This window comes from Salvelinus namaycush, chromosome 4, assembly GCF_016432855.1.
Source record: "Salvelinus namaycush isolate Seneca chromosome 4, SaNama_1.0, whole genome shotgun sequence".
In the NCBI taxonomy this organism is placed as follows: Eukaryota; Metazoa; Chordata; class Actinopteri; order Salmoniformes; family Salmonidae; genus Salvelinus; species Salvelinus namaycush.
In genome coordinates, this window is record NC_052310.1 from 68,821,983 (window position 1) to 68,837,530 (window position 15,548).

At 44.4% G+C, this 15,548-nt stretch overlaps 1 protein-coding gene across 2 annotated transcripts in view; it reads right to left on the minus strand.

Moving 5' to 3' along the window:
- LOC120046758 (rho GTPase-activating protein 17-like) overlaps positions 1–15,548 on the minus strand; it is a 51,674-nt gene that overhangs the window by 23,620 nt on the left and 12,506 nt on the right. For both annotated transcript variants that reach the window (XM_038992244.1, XM_038992245.1), the window contains exon 2: positions 6,152–6,191. In XM_038992244.1, the coding sequence (XP_038848172.1) occupies positions 6,152–6,191 (40 nt within the window). The remainder of the gene's footprint in view (positions 1–6,151; positions 6,192–15,548) is intronic.

The window sequence follows — 15,548 nt, forward strand, 5'->3', positions numbered from 1 at the left end:
GAACATGGAGTGTCTGTTGTACAGAACATGCCCAGTCTGGAACATGGAGTGTCTGTTGTACAGAACATGCCCAGTCTGGAACATGGAGTGTCTGTTGTACAGAACATGCCCAGTCTGGAACATGGAGTGTCTGTTGTACAGAACATGCCCAGTCTGGAACATGGAGTGTCTGTTGTACAGAACATGCCCAGTCTGGAACATGGAGTGTCTGTTGTACAGAACATGCCCAGTCTGGAACATGGAGTGTCTGTTGTACAGAACATGCCCAGTCTGGAACATGGAGTGTCTGTTTTACAGAACATGCCCAGTCTGGAACATGGAGTGTCTGTTGTACAGAACATGCCCAGTCTGGAACATGGAGTGTCTGTTGTACAGAACATGCCCAGTCTGGAACATGTAGTGTCTGTTGTACAGAACATGCCCAGTCTGGAACATGGAGTGTCTGTTGTACAGAACATGCCCAGTCTGGAACATGTAGTGTCTGTTGTACAGAACATGCCCAGTCTGGAACATGGAGTGTCTGTTGTACAGAACATGCCCAGTCTGGAACATGGAGTGTCTGTTGTACAGAACATGCCCAGTCTGGAACATGGAGTGTCTGTTTTACAGAACATGCCCAGTCTGGAACATGGAGTGCCTGTTGTACAGAACATGCCCAGTCTGGAACATGGAGTGTCTGTTGTACAGAACATGCCCAGTCTGGAACATGGAGTGTCTGTTGTACAGAACATGCCCAGTCTGGAACATGGAGTGTCTGTTGTACAGAACATGCCCAGTCTGGAACATGGAGTGTCTGTTGTACAGAACATGCCCAGTCTGGAACATGGAGTGTCTGTTGTACAGAACATGCCCAGTCTGGAACATGGAGTGTCTGTTGTACAGAACATGCCCAGTCTGGAACATGTAGTGTCTGTTGTACAGAACATGCCCAGTCTGGAACATGGAGTGTCTGTTGTACAGAACATGCCCAGTCTGGAACATGGAGTGTCTGTTTTACAGAACATGCCCAGTCTGGAACATGGAGTGTCTGTTGTACAGAACATGCCCAGTCTGGAACATGGAGTGTCTGTTGTACAGAACATGCCCAGTCTGGAACATGGAGTGTCTGTTTTACAGAACATGCCCAGTCTGGAACATGGAGTGTCTGTTGTACAGAACATGCCCAGTCTGGAACATGGAGTGTCTGTTGTACAGAACATGCCCAGTCTGGAACATGTAGTGTCTGTTGTACAGAACATGCCCAGTCTGGAACATGGAGTGTCTGTTGTACAGAACATGCCCAGTCTGGAACATGGAGTGTCTGTTGTACAGAACATGCCCAGTCTGGAACATGGAGTGTCTGTTGTACAGAACATGCCCAGTCTGGAACATGGAGTGTCTGTTGTACAGAACATGCCCAGTCTGGAACATGTAGTGTCTGTTGTACAGAACATGCCCAGTCTGGAACATGGAGTGTCTGTTGTACAGAACATGCCCAGTCTGGAACATGGAGTGTCTGTTGTACAGAACATGCCCAGTCTGGAACATGTAGTGTCTGTTTTAAAAATAAGCAAGGATGTAATACTAAATGCACCTGCACAGAAAACTAGAGGGGGAGGGAGGGAGGAAGGAGAAATTGACAGCTCAGAACAATGCCTTTGGGAATAGGGCAGACAGACAGATGTACGGAGCAGCCAAAGGGGACAGACGGACAGACTGTGGGAACAGATCAACAGAAACCATGACAATTGTGTTACAAAAACAGAACTCGAACTCAGGAATTCCAACGGCTGATTCCTCCACACCTCTCTCTCCCTCTCTCCACCGCTCTCCCACTCTCTCTTGGGTCAGACAGTGTGGAGGGGGTCTCCTGCCTCCTCCACAGGAACGGGGAACACTGTGTGTTCGGGCTAGGCCCTGTTAGCACATGGCACAGGAACAGGGGATTCCTCTGACTGGAGTTCCACCTCATTCTTCTCTACAGGGGGAGATCCTGGGGATGTGTGTGTGTGTGTGTGTTTTTGATTACATGGCGCCAGGGGTGCCACTGTCGCTTTCTCTTTTCCATCACATTCTTACACGCAGACATAACACACTCACCCCAACATCATACACAGGGACTGACCTCCCAGACAGAGACAGACTTCCCAGACAGCGTCATCACACAGAGAGACTTCCCAGACAGAGACATCAAAAGAGACTGAAGACAAAGGACTAAACAGACAAACAAACAGACCAGAAGGATCTGAAAGAGTACAACAACTTATGTCTGGCTAACTGATCAGCTCAGAGCCTAGTTTGGTCTATGACGCATCCACTGAGCAGGGAATCCCCACTGTAATGTGACTGACCAGTGTGTTTGTGCCAGGACTGATAAGATGTCCAGACAAGCACATGGCACGGCTAGCCAGAGAAAGGGTGTGAGAGCGTGTCTGTGTCTAAACACAAACAGCAGTAAACAACATAGAAGAGGGTTGGATTCCTAAACAACACTCATAGTACCCATAATTCCGCTGTTGTGAATATCATTTATTGTTTTTTTTAAGTCAGTCTAAGCTTGCTTGGTAACCCGGTTGGCTTCTCGTTCCTGACAGAGTAAAGGAGACAGCTATTATTGGCCAAAGCAAAATCCGGACTGGCAAGAGTTCAGGAAGCCTCCCCATTATAGAATACAAAATGCCAGAGCCATCATCACACAGAGCCATTGAGCAAATTACAGTAAGCTTTCTCTGGAGTGTGTGAGAACTACACTATATATTAGAGGTCGACCGATTAATCGGACGATTATTTCAGATTTTGCTAAAAGGTGTCATGGGAATTATGACTCGCACTTTGGTTGTCAACTCTTACCATGCCCATTATTAAAATAGGATTTCCTGCATATAGAAATTCAAGTTTTTGTTTTCAACATTCATCACAGGTAACTTAAAACTGTATTTTTATTCAAACAGTTGAGAGTATTTGTCTCCTAAGCAGACTCTTCAGTATCATTGTCACTTCAGAGCTGTGTGCGTGTGTGTATTTATGTATTATATTAAGTTAAAATAAAAGTGTTCGGGGCCTCCCGGGTGGCGCAGTGGTCTAGGGCAGTGCATCGCAGTGCTAGCTGCGCCACCAGAGTCTCTGGGTTCGCGCCCAGGCTCTGTCGCAGCCGGCCGCGACCGGGAGGTCCGTGGGGCGACGCACAATTGGGCTAGCGTCGTCCGGGTTAGGGAGGGTTTGGCCGGTAGGGATATCCTTGTCTCATCGCGCTCCAGCGAGTCCTGTGGCGGGCCGGGCGCAGTGCGCGCTAACCAAGGGGGCCAGGTGCACGGTGTTTCCTCCGACACATTGGTGCGGCTGGCTTCCGGGTTGGAGGCGCGCTGTGTTAAGAAGCAGTGCGGCTTGGTTCGGTTGTGCTTCGGAGGACGCGTGGCTTTCGACCTTCGTCTCTCCCGAGCCCGTACGGGAGTTGTAGCGATGAGACAAGATAGTAATTACTAGCGATTGGATACCGCGAAAATTGGGGAGAAAAGGGGAAAAAATATATTTAAAAAATTGTTCATTCAGTATTGTTGCAATTGTCATTATTACAAAAATGTGTGTGTGTGTGTATGATATATATATATTAAAAACAAAAAACAAAATTGGCCGATTAATCGGTATCGGCTTTTTTTGTCCTCCAATAATCGGTATCGGTATTGAAAAATCATAATCGGTCGACCTCTACTATATATACAAAAGTATGTGGACATCCTTTCAAATTAGTGGATTTGGCTATTTCAGCCACACCTGTTGCTGACAGGTGTATAAAATCGAGCACACCGCCATGCAATCTCCATAGACAAACATTGGCATTAGAATGGGCCGTACTGAAGAGCTCAGTGGCTTTCAACGTGGTACCGCCATAGGATACCATCTTTCCAACAAGTCAAATTTCTGCCCTGTTAGATCTGTCCCGGTCAACTGTAAGTGCTGTTACTGTTAAGTGGAAACGTCTAGGAGCATCAACAGCACAGTGGTAGGCCACACAAGCTGACAGAACGGGACCGCCCACTACCGAGTTCCAAACTGCCTCTGGAAGCAACGTCGGCACAATAACTGTTTGCCAGGAGCTTCATGAAATGGGTTTCCGTGACCGAGCAGCCGCACACAAGCCTAAGATCACCATGCGCAATGCCAAGCGTTGGCTGGAGGGGTGTAAAGCTCGCTGCCATTGGACTCTGGAGCAGTGGAAACGCGTTCTCTGGAGTGATGAATCGCGCTTCATCATCTGGCAGTCCAACGGACGAATCTGAGTTTGGGGGATACCAGGAGAACACTACCTGGCCCAATGCATAGCACCAACTGTAAAGTTTGGTGGAGGAGGAATAATGGTCTCGGGCTGTTTTTCATGGTTTGGGGAAGGCTCCTTAGTTCCAGTGAAGGGAAATGTTAACGCTACAGCATACAATGACATTCTAGAAGATTTTGTGCTTCCAACTGTGGCAACAGTTTAAGGAAGGCCATTTCCTGTTTCATCATGACAATGCCCCTGTGCACAAAGCGAGGTCCATATAGAAATGGTTTGTCGAGATCGGTGTGGAAGAACTTGACTGGCCTGCAGAGCCCTGACCTCTACCCTATAGAACACCTTTGGGATGAAATGGAACGCAGACTGTGAGCCAGGCCTAATTGCCCGTACTCACTAAATTTTGTGGTTGAATGGAGCAAGTCTCCACAGCAATGCTCCAACATCTAGTGGAAAGCCTTTCCAGAAGAGTGGATGCTGTTATAGCAGCAAAGGGGGGACCAACTCCATATTAATGCCCATAATTTTGGAATGAGATGTATGACAAGAAGGTGTCCACATACTTTTGGTCATGTAGTGTATGCAGGGTTTTGTGGCCTCAGGGATATAATTGGTGCCCCTGTAAAAGCTGAGCTATGTGGCTATATGGACAGCTGGGCTAGCAGAGGAATTCTGGGATGCCATGGATCCACCATGGAGGACCAGGTGTTGTGATGGCAGGCAGATGGGACTAAGAATAAGACACTGGCCTGGATGCCTCATCTGTTTGCACTGTTGACCACTTTAAAAAGGCCTCTTATGCATGCCATTCATTCACAGCAGGCAAACATGGATGACAACAAGCACTACAGAGACAGGAGTTGGCTGAAGCAGAAAACTGATCCGTGGTGATAAAGCACCAGCCTCCAGTGCTTCCATGGACAGGAGAGTGATCCAACAGTGGGTTCTCAGACTGACATGGTAGCATGAGAGATGGGATATTTGGAAGACAGAGGAGTCTAAATCACAGTGGGCCATGGAAGGTTGATAAAGGAAAGTCTCACGCAAAACAGAGTCAACTGTCAGCTACTGTAAAGTGTCCTCACCTCAGCAGCAGCTATTCCTAAGCTGTGTTGGACAGACACTCCCTCCTTTCATGACAACACCTCATAATGCATCTAACTAGAACATGGTCATGCAAAGTGCTGTGTGTGGGTCTCATGACTGTTTCCTTCCAGTATACTTTTCTCTTCAGTCAACCACATGCTATTTATCTAATGTGACTAAGAGAAAATGGTCTTGAAGCAACAGCAGGAGACTGTCTCTTCAGTAGTGTCGTTTGTGTACACACATGCTCTCTCTGACTTCAAGTGGGGGGGAGGAAAACAAAATAACATTCCGGAATGACAGAAATGATGTGTTTTGAGTGTATAGAATGTCTTCCCTGAGCAACAGGAATTCTGAGGAACTCTCTGAACTCAATTGGTAGCCTATTTCCCTGGGAACCAGACTGAGAATAGCACTGGAGGAACCCAGAGTATCAAACTGAATTGAATAGAATATACACTCACACAGTCATCATATTTTTACCACTAGTACCAAGGATTATCAGAATTCCTGGCAGAACGTGGTTACAATTTGTTTTGTTACCAATATATATAAGAAGCTGACAATATCTGTGGCTCTGCTTAGCCTGTTGTATTCACAATACTGAGTCTGCAGTTCCATTGATTGTGGTACAGTATGTAATGAGTATGTAGAGCAGGGATCAACAACTAGATTTCCCTTTATTACGCATGGGAATACTTTGGAACAGATTTCCAGAAAACTTGGGGCGCCAAATAAATCACCCACAGGCCGCCAGTTGGGGAACCCTGTGGTAAAGTAAATGAGAAAATGTAGCCTAGGTAATGATTTATTTACCTGTAGAAGGTCATCGCTGAGAACTTCTGTTTTCTCTGCTCTGTGGATGAGAAAACACAACAGGCGATAGATTAGGTTTGACAGCTCCTGTGATAGTGATGGATAGCATGAATGTGTAAATACTGTCAATACAATGAGGCCATTCCAGACATACTAGATTCCACAGTGCAGTACAACAGGGCCAGGGTCTCCACTGCACTAGCCTGGGTACCAACCACATGGCTTGAACAGCATTCAACACCATCACTAAGGTACATTGTTGCCTTGGTGAGACAACAAGGAGTTGGTGGGAGCACAAACAGAATGTCACCCAGTTCAGGAAACTATAAACCACATGAGTGAAAGCCTGAGCACCACCTATCCTGATGTCACTTTACCTTGCCTTCATGTACATATCTACCTCAAATACCTCATCTATCCTGATGCCTAGTCACTTTACACTGCCTTAATGTATACAGTTGAAGTCGGAAGTTTACATACAAACTCAGTTTTTCACAATTCCTGACATTTAATCATAGTAAAAATTCTCTGTCTTAGGTCAATTAGGATCACCACTTTATTTTAAGAATGTGAAATGTCAGAATAATAGTAGAGACAATTATTTATTTCAGCTTTTATTTATTTCATCACATTCCCAGTGGGTCAGAAGTTTACATACACTCAATTAGTATTCGGTAGCATTGCCTTTAAATTGTTTAACTTGGGTCAAACGTTTTGGGTAGCCTTCCACAAGCTTCCCACAATTAGTTGGGTGAATTTTGGCCCATTCCTCCTGACAGAGCTGGTGTAACTGGGTCAGGTTTGTAGAACTCCTTGCTCGCACACGCTTTTTCAGTTCTGCCCACAAATGTTCTATGGTTTGAGGTTAGGGCTTTGTGATGACCACTCCAGTACCTTGACTTTGTTGTCCTTAAGCCATTTTGCCACAACTTTGGAAGTATGCTTGCGGTCATTGTCTATTTGGAAAACCCATTTGCGACCAAGCTTTAACTTCCTGACTGATGTCTTGAGATGATGCTTCAATATATCCACATAATTGTCCCTCATGATGCCATCGATTTTGTGAAGTGCACCAGTCCCTCCTGCAGCAAAGCACCCCCACAACATGATGCTGCCACCCCCGTGCTTCACGGTTGGGATGGTGTTCTTTGGCTTGCAAGCATCCCCCTTTTTCCTCCAAACATAATGGTCATTATGGCTAAACAGTTGTATTTTTGTTTCATCAAACCAAAGGACATTTCTCCAAAAAGTACAATATTTGTCCCCATGTGCAGTTGCAAACCGTAGTCTGGCTTTTTAATGGCGGATTTGGAGCAGTGGCTTCTTCCTTGCTGAGCGGCCTTTCAGGTTTTGTAGATATATGGCTTATTTTACTGTGGATATAGATACTTTTGTACCCGTTTCCTCCAGCATCTTCACTAGGTCCTTTGCTGTTGTTCTGGGATTGATTTGCACTTTTCGCACCAAAGTTCGTTCGTCTCTATGAGACAGAACGTGTCTCCTTCCTGAGCGGTATGATGGCTGTGTGGTCCCATGGTGTTTATACTTGTGTACTATTGTTTGTACAGTTGAACGTGGTACCTTCAAGTGTTTGGAAATTGCTCCCAAGGTTGAACCAGACTTGTGGAGGTATACCATTTTTTGGAGGTCTTGGCTGATTTCTTTTGATTTTCCCATGATGTCAAGCAAACAGGCACGGAGTTTGAAGGTAGGTCTTGAAATACATCCACAGGTACACCTCCAATTGACTCAAATGAAGTCAATAAGCTTCTGAAGCCATGACATCATCATCTGGCATTTTCCAAACTGTTTAAATGCAGTCAACTTCGTCTATGTAAACAACTGATCCACTGGAATTGTGATACAGTGAATTATAAGTGAAATAATCTGTCTGTAAATAATTGTTGGAAAAATTACTTGTGTCATGCACAAAGGAGCTGTCCTAACCAACTTGCCAAAACTATAGTTTGCTAACAAGAAATTTGTGGAGTGGTTGAAAAACAAGTTTTAATGACTCCAACCTAAGTGTATGTAAACTTCTGACTTCAACTGTATCTACCTCAAATACCTCAACTATACTGCTGCCTAGTCACTTTACACTGCCTTCATGTACATATCTACCTCAAATACCTCACATCTCTGCACATTGATCTGGTACTGGTACTCCTTGTATATAGCGCCATTGTGTATTTTACTTGATTCCTCGTGTTACTATTTTATTTTTTAATCTGCATCATTGGGAAGAGCTTGTAAGTAAGCATTTCAAGGTAAAGTCTACACCTGTTGTATTCGGCGCATGTGACAAATAACATTTGTTTTGGTGTGGGTGCTATGGGGAAACCACAAAAACAAATCACATTTTTTCACATAACTGATATGATCACCTTGATAAGAGACCCATAGATTGAAATGAGGCAACCGCAGGGCAGAACTATTGATATTCTGCTGATTGATTTTAAGCATACCTGGCTGAGAAAGCTATATTGATCATCATTATTCAACTCTGATTTCATCAATCTGTCTTTTACAAGACACATTGTAAAATGTGCATTGCTGCTTTTTGCAGCTTGCAGCTTGCATATAATCTCAGCTGGGTAGGCCTAACCTCAGTTCTGAAATCAAAAAGAAAAGGTTAAAATTGGAAAAATACAGCACACTGTACTAAATCACCTTTTATTGGTCGCATTCACATATTTAGAAGATTTAGAAGTCCCCAGGAACACAGTGGTCTCCATCATTCTTAAACGGAAGAAGTTTGGAACCACCAAGACTCTTCCTAGAGCTGGCCACCTGGCCAAACTGAGCAATTGAGGGAGAAGGGCCTTGGTCAGGGAGGTGACCAAGAACCCGATAGTCACTGACAGAGCTCCTCTGTGGAGATGGGAGAACCTTCCAGAAGGACAACCATCTATGCAGCACTCCAACAATCAGGCCTTTATGGTAGAGTGGCCAGACAGAAGACACTCCTCAGTAAAAGGGACATGACAGCCCCCTTGGAGTTTGCCAAAAGGCACCTAAAGACTCTCAAACCATAAGAAAAAAAAGATTCCCTGGTCTGACAAAAACAAGATTCAACTCTTTGGCCTGAATGGCAAGCGTCACATCTGGAGGAAACTTTGCACTATCCCTACAGTGAAGCATGGTGGTGGCAGCATCATGCTGTGGGGATGTTTTTCAGCAGGAGGGACTGGGAGACTAGTCAGGTTTGAGGGGAAGATAAACATAGCAAGTACAGAGAGATTCATGATGAAAACCTGCTCCAGAGCGCTCAGGACCTCAGACTGGGGCGAAGGTTCATCTTCCAACAGGACAACAACCCTACGCAGGAGTGGCTTCAGAAAACAAGTCTCGGCATGTCCTTGAGTGGCCTAGCCAGAGCCCGGACTTAAACCCGATCGAACATCTCTGGAGACCTTAAAATAGCTGTGCAGCAACGCCCCCCATCCAACCTGACAAAGCTTGAGAGGATCTGCAGAGAAGAATGGGAGAAACTCCCAAAATACAGGTGTGCCAAGTTTGTAGCGTCATACCCAAGAAGACTCGAGGTTGTAATCGCTGCCAAAGGTGCTTCGACAAAGTACTGAGTAAAGAGTCTGAATACTTGTGTAAATATAAGTATTTTATTTTATTTTATACATTTGCAAAAAATTCTAAAAACCTGTCGCTTTGTCATTATGGGGTATAGTGTGTAGATTGATGAGGGGGAAAAACTATTCAATCCATTTTCAAATAATGTTGTCACGTAACAAAATGTGGAAAAAGTCAAGGGGTTTGTATACTTCCTGAATGCACTGTACATATGAAGTGGGTAAAACAGTATGTAAACATTATTAAAGTGACCAGTGTTCCATGATTATATATATATACACACACACTGAACAAACATATAAACCCAACATGTAAAGTGTTGGTCCCATGTTTCATGAGCTGAAATAAAAGATCCCAGAAATGTTCCATACACACAAAAAGCTTATTCTCTCACATTCTGTGCACACATTTGTTTACATCCCTGTTAGTGAGCATTTCTCCTTTGCCAAGATAATCGATCCACCTGACAGGTGTGGCATATCAAGAAGCTGATTAAACAAGATCATTACACAGGTGCACCTTGTGCTGGGAACAATAAAAGATCACTCTAAAATGTGCAGTTGTGTCACAACGCTAAGATGTCTCAAGTTAAGGGACCTTGCAATTTAAATGCTGCCTGCAGGAATATCCACCAGAGCTGTTGCCAGAGAATTTAATGTTTATTTCTCTACGCTGGAGATCCACCGAATATGATTTAACGCCGATACTGATTATTGGAGGGCCAAAAAAAGCAGATACCGATTAAAATCGGCTGATTTTTATATATTTGTAATAATGACAATTACAACAATACTGAATGAACAATGAACCCTTTTATTTTAACTTAATATAATACATTAATAAAATCCATTTAGTCTCAAATAAATAATGAAACATGTTCAATTTGGTTTAAATAAAACAAATACACAGTGTTGGAGTAGAAAGTAAAAGTGCAATATGTGCCTTGTAAAAAAGCTAACGTTTAAGTTCCTTGCTCAGAACATGAGAACATATGAAAACTGGTGGTTCAATACTCCCAGATAAGAAGTTAAAGGTTGTAGTTATTATAGGAATTGTGACGTATCGACTATCTCTCTCTATAACATTTGTATTTCATATACCTATGACTATTGGATGTTCTTATAGGCACTATAGTATTGCCAGCCTAATCTCGGGAGTTGATAGGCTTGAAGTCATAAACAGCGCTGTGCCTCAAGCATTGCTAAGAGCTGCTGGCAAACGCAGTAAAGTGCTGTTTGAATGAATGCTTACGAGCCTGCTGCTGCCTACCACCACTCAGTCAGACTGCTCTATCAAATATCAAATCATAGACTTAATTATAATAAACACACAGAAATACGAGCCTTTGGTCATTAATATGGTCAAATTAAGAAACTATCATTTCGAAAACAATACGTTTATTCTTTCAGTGAAATACGGAACCATTACGTATTTTGGCGAACGGGTGGCATCCATAAGTCTAAATATTGCTGTTACATTGCACAACCTTCAATGTTATGTCATATATATGTAAAATTCTGGCAAATTAATTACGGACTTTGTTTGGAAGAAACAGAGTTCGCAACGAGCCAGGCGGCCCAAACTGTTGCATATGCCCTGACTCTGCTTGCACTGAACGCAAGAGAAGTTACACAATTTCCCTAGTTAATATTGCCTGCTAATATGCATTTATTTTAACTAAATATGCAGGTTAAAAAATATATAATATCAATATGTATTGATTTTAAGAAAGGCATTGATGTTTATGGTTAGGTACATATGTGCAACGAATGTGCTTTTTTCACGAATGCGCTTTTGTTAAATCACCACCTGTTTGGCGAAGTTGAAGTAGGCTGTGATTCGATGACAAATTAACAGGCACCCCATTGATTATATTCAACGCAGGACAAGCTAGTTAACCTAGTAATATCATCAACCATGTGTAATTAACTAGTGATTATGTGAAGATCGATTGTTTTTATAAGATAAGTTTAATGCTAGCTAGCAACTTACCTTGGCTCCTTGCAGCCACAAGGTCCTTTTGACGCGACACTCGCGTAACAGGTGATCAGCCTGCCACGCAGTTTCCTCATGGATTGAAATGTAATCGGGCATAATCGGAGTCCAAAAAGGCCGTTACCGATTGTTATTAAAACTTGAAATCGGCCATGCCCATTGATCAGTCGACCTCTACGCCACCTACAACGTCGTTTTAGAGAATATGGCAGTACGTCCAACCGGCCTCACAACCGCAGACCACGTGTAACCACGCCCGCCCAGGACCTGTACATCCAGCTTCTTCACCTGCGGGATCGTCTGAGACCAGGCACCCGGACAGCTGATGAAACTGGGGAGTATTTCCGTCTGTAATAAAGCCCTTTTGTGGGGAAAAACTCTTTCTGACTAGCTGGGCCTGGCTCCCAAATGGGTTTCCCTGGCTCCCCAGTGTGTGGGCCTATGCCCTCCCAGGTCCAGCCATGGCTGCGCCCCTACCCATTCATGTGAAATCCATAGGTTAGGGCCCAATTAATTAATTAATTGACTGATTTCCTTACATGAACTGTAACTCAGTAAAATCGTAGAAATTGTTGCATGTTTCTGTTCAGTATACATAGGGCAGCCGCCTCTAAGGTGCATGGTAGAGTAACCGGGTGGTAGCCGGCTAGTGACTAACGTTCAGGGCAGGGTACTGGGCAGAGGCCGGCTAGTATGCTAGCCTAACCCAAACACTAGAACATACCAAACATGTATCAGTCACACAGAGACCAACAGCTGACCCCCCCCCAGTCTTGTCTGAGTCTAGCCTTCAGTAGCAGGTGGTTAAGACAGACAGGCGTAAGTGTCTTCAGGTCCACTTTCTCAAGGCCAGACCAGTCCTACATACCACCATCAGGCCTTATTTTTTTATATTTTTTATTATTTCACCAGGTAGGCTAGTTGAGAACAAGTTCTCATTTACAACTGCGACCTGGCCAAGATAAAGCAAAGCAGTGCGACACAAACAACACAGAGTTACACATGGAACAAACAAACATAGTCAATAATACAGTAGGAAAAAAAGTCTATATACATTGTGTGCAAATGAGGTAAGAAAAGGGAGTTAAGGCAATAAATAGGCCATAGTGGCAAAATAATTACAATTTAGCAATTAAACACTGGAGTGATAGAGACTGGAGTGACAGATGTGCAGAAGATGAATGTGCAAGTAGAGATACTGGGGTGCAAAGGAGCAAAAATAAATAAATAACATTATGGGGATGAGGTAGTTGGATGGGCAATTTACAGATGGGCTATGTACAGGTGCATTGATCTGTGAGCTTCTCTGACAGCTGGTGCTTAAAATTAATGAGGGAAATAGGATTCTCCAGCTTCAGTGATTTTTGCAATTAGTTCCAGTCATTGGCAGCAGAGAACTGGAAGGAAAGGCAGCCAAAGGAAGAATTGGCTTTGGGAGTGACCAGTGAAATATACCTGCTGGAGAGCGTGCTACGGGTGGGTGCTGCTATGGTGACCAGTGAGCTGAGATAAGGCGGGGCATTACCTAGCAAAGACTTACAGATGACCTGGAGCCAGTGGGTTTGGCAACGAATATGAAGCGAGGGCCAGCCAACGAGAGCATACAGGTCGCAGTGATGGGTAGTATATGGGGCTTTGGTGACAAAACGGATGGCACTGTGATAGACGGCATCCAATTTGCTGAGGAGTGTTGGAGGCTATTTTGTAAATGACATCGCCGAAGTCAAGGATCGGTAGTATAGTCAGTTTTACAAGGGTGTGTTTGGCAGCATGAGTGAAGTATGCTTTGATGCGAAATAGGAAGCCAATTCTAGATAGAATTTTGGATTGGAGATGCTTCATGTGAGTCTGGAAGGAGAGTTTACAGTCCAACCAGACACCTAGGTATTTGTAGTTGTCCACATATTCTAAGTCAGAACCGTCCAGAGTAGTGATGCTGGACGGCCGGGCAAGTGCTTGTAGCGATCAGTCGAAGAGCATGCATTTAGATTTACTTGCATTTAAGAGCAGTTGGAGGCCACGGAAGGAGAGTTGTATGGCATTGAAGCTCGTCTGGAGGTTAGTTAACACAGTGTCCAAAGAAGGGCCAGAAGTATACAGAAAGGTATCGTCTACGTAGAGGTGGATCAGAGAGTCACCAGCAGCAAGAGCGACATCATTGATGTATACAGAGAAAAGAGTCAGCCTGAGAATTGAACCCTGTGGCACCCCCACAGAGACTGCCAGAGGTTTGGACAACAGGCCCTCCGATTTGACACACTGAACTCTGAGAAGTAGTTGGTGAACCAGGCCAGGCAGTCGTTTGAGAAACCAAGGCTGTTGAGTCTGCCGATAAGAATGTGGTGATTGACAGAGTCGAAAGCTTTGGCCAGGTCGATGAATACAGCTGCACAGTATTGTCTCTTATCGATGGAGGTTATGATATCGTTTAGGACCTTGAGCGTGGCTGAGGTGCACCCATGACCAGCTCGGAAACCAGTTTGCATAGCGGAGAAGGTACGGTGGGATTCGAAATGGTCAGTGATCTGTTTGTTAACTTGGCTTTCGAAAAGCAAGGTAGGATAGATATAGGTCTGTAGCAGTTTGGGTCTAGAGTGTCTCCCCCTTTGAAGAGGGGGATGACCGCAGCAGCTTTCCAATCTTTGGGAATCTCAGACGATACGAAAGAGAGGTTGAACAAGCTAGTAATAGGGGTTGCAACAATTTTGGCTGACAATTTTAGAAAGAGAGGGTCCAGATTGTCTAGTCCTGCTGATTTGTAGTGGTCCAGATTTTGCAGTTCTTTCAGAACATCAGCTATCTGGATTTGGCTGAAGGAGAAATGGGGAAGGCTTGGGCGAGTTGCAGTGGGGGGGTGCAGGGCTGTGACCGGGGTAGGGGTGGCCAGGTTGAAAGCATTGCCAGCAGTAGAAAAACGCTTATTGAAATTCTCAATTATCGTGGATTTATTGGTGGTGACAGTGTTTCCTAGCCTCAGTGCAGTGGGCAGCTGGGAGGATGTGCTCTCATTCTCCATGGACTTTAGTGTCTCAGAACTTTTCGGAGTTTGTGCTACAGGATGCACATTTCTGTTTGAAAAAGCTAGGCTTTGCTTTCCTAACTGCCTGTGTATATTGGTTCCTAACTTCCCTGAAAAGTTGCATATCACGGGAGCTATTTGATTCTAATGCAGTATGCCACAGGATGTTTTTGCGCTGGTCAAGGGCAGTCAGGTCTGGAGTGAACCACGGGCTACATCTGTTCCTGGTTCAACATTTTTTTAATGGGGCATGCTTATTTAAGATTGTGAGGAAAGCACTTTTAAAGAATAACCAGGCATCTTCTACTGACAGAATGAGGTCAATATCCTTCCAGGATACCCGGGCCAGGTCAATTAGGAAGGCCTGCTCGCTGAAGTGTTTTAGGGAGCATTTGACAGTGATGAGGGGTGGTCGTTACGGACGCAAGCAATTAGGCAGTGATCGCTGAGATCCTGGTTGAAGACAGCAGAGGTGTATTTGGAGGGCAGGTTGGTTAGGATGATATCTATGAGGGTGCCTGTGTTTTTGGATTTGGGGTTGTACCTGGTAGATTGATTGATAATTTGTGTGAGATTGAGTGCATCAAGCTTAGATTGTAGGATGTCCGGGGTGTTAAGCATATCCCAGTTTAGGTCACCTAAAAGCACGAGCTCTCTAGATAGATGGGGGGGGGGGGGGGCAATCAATTCACATATGTTGTCCAGGGCACAGCTGGGGGCAGAAGATGGTCTATAGCAAGCGGCAATGGTGAGAGACTTGTTTCTGGAAAGGTGTATTTTTAAAAGTAGAAAAAG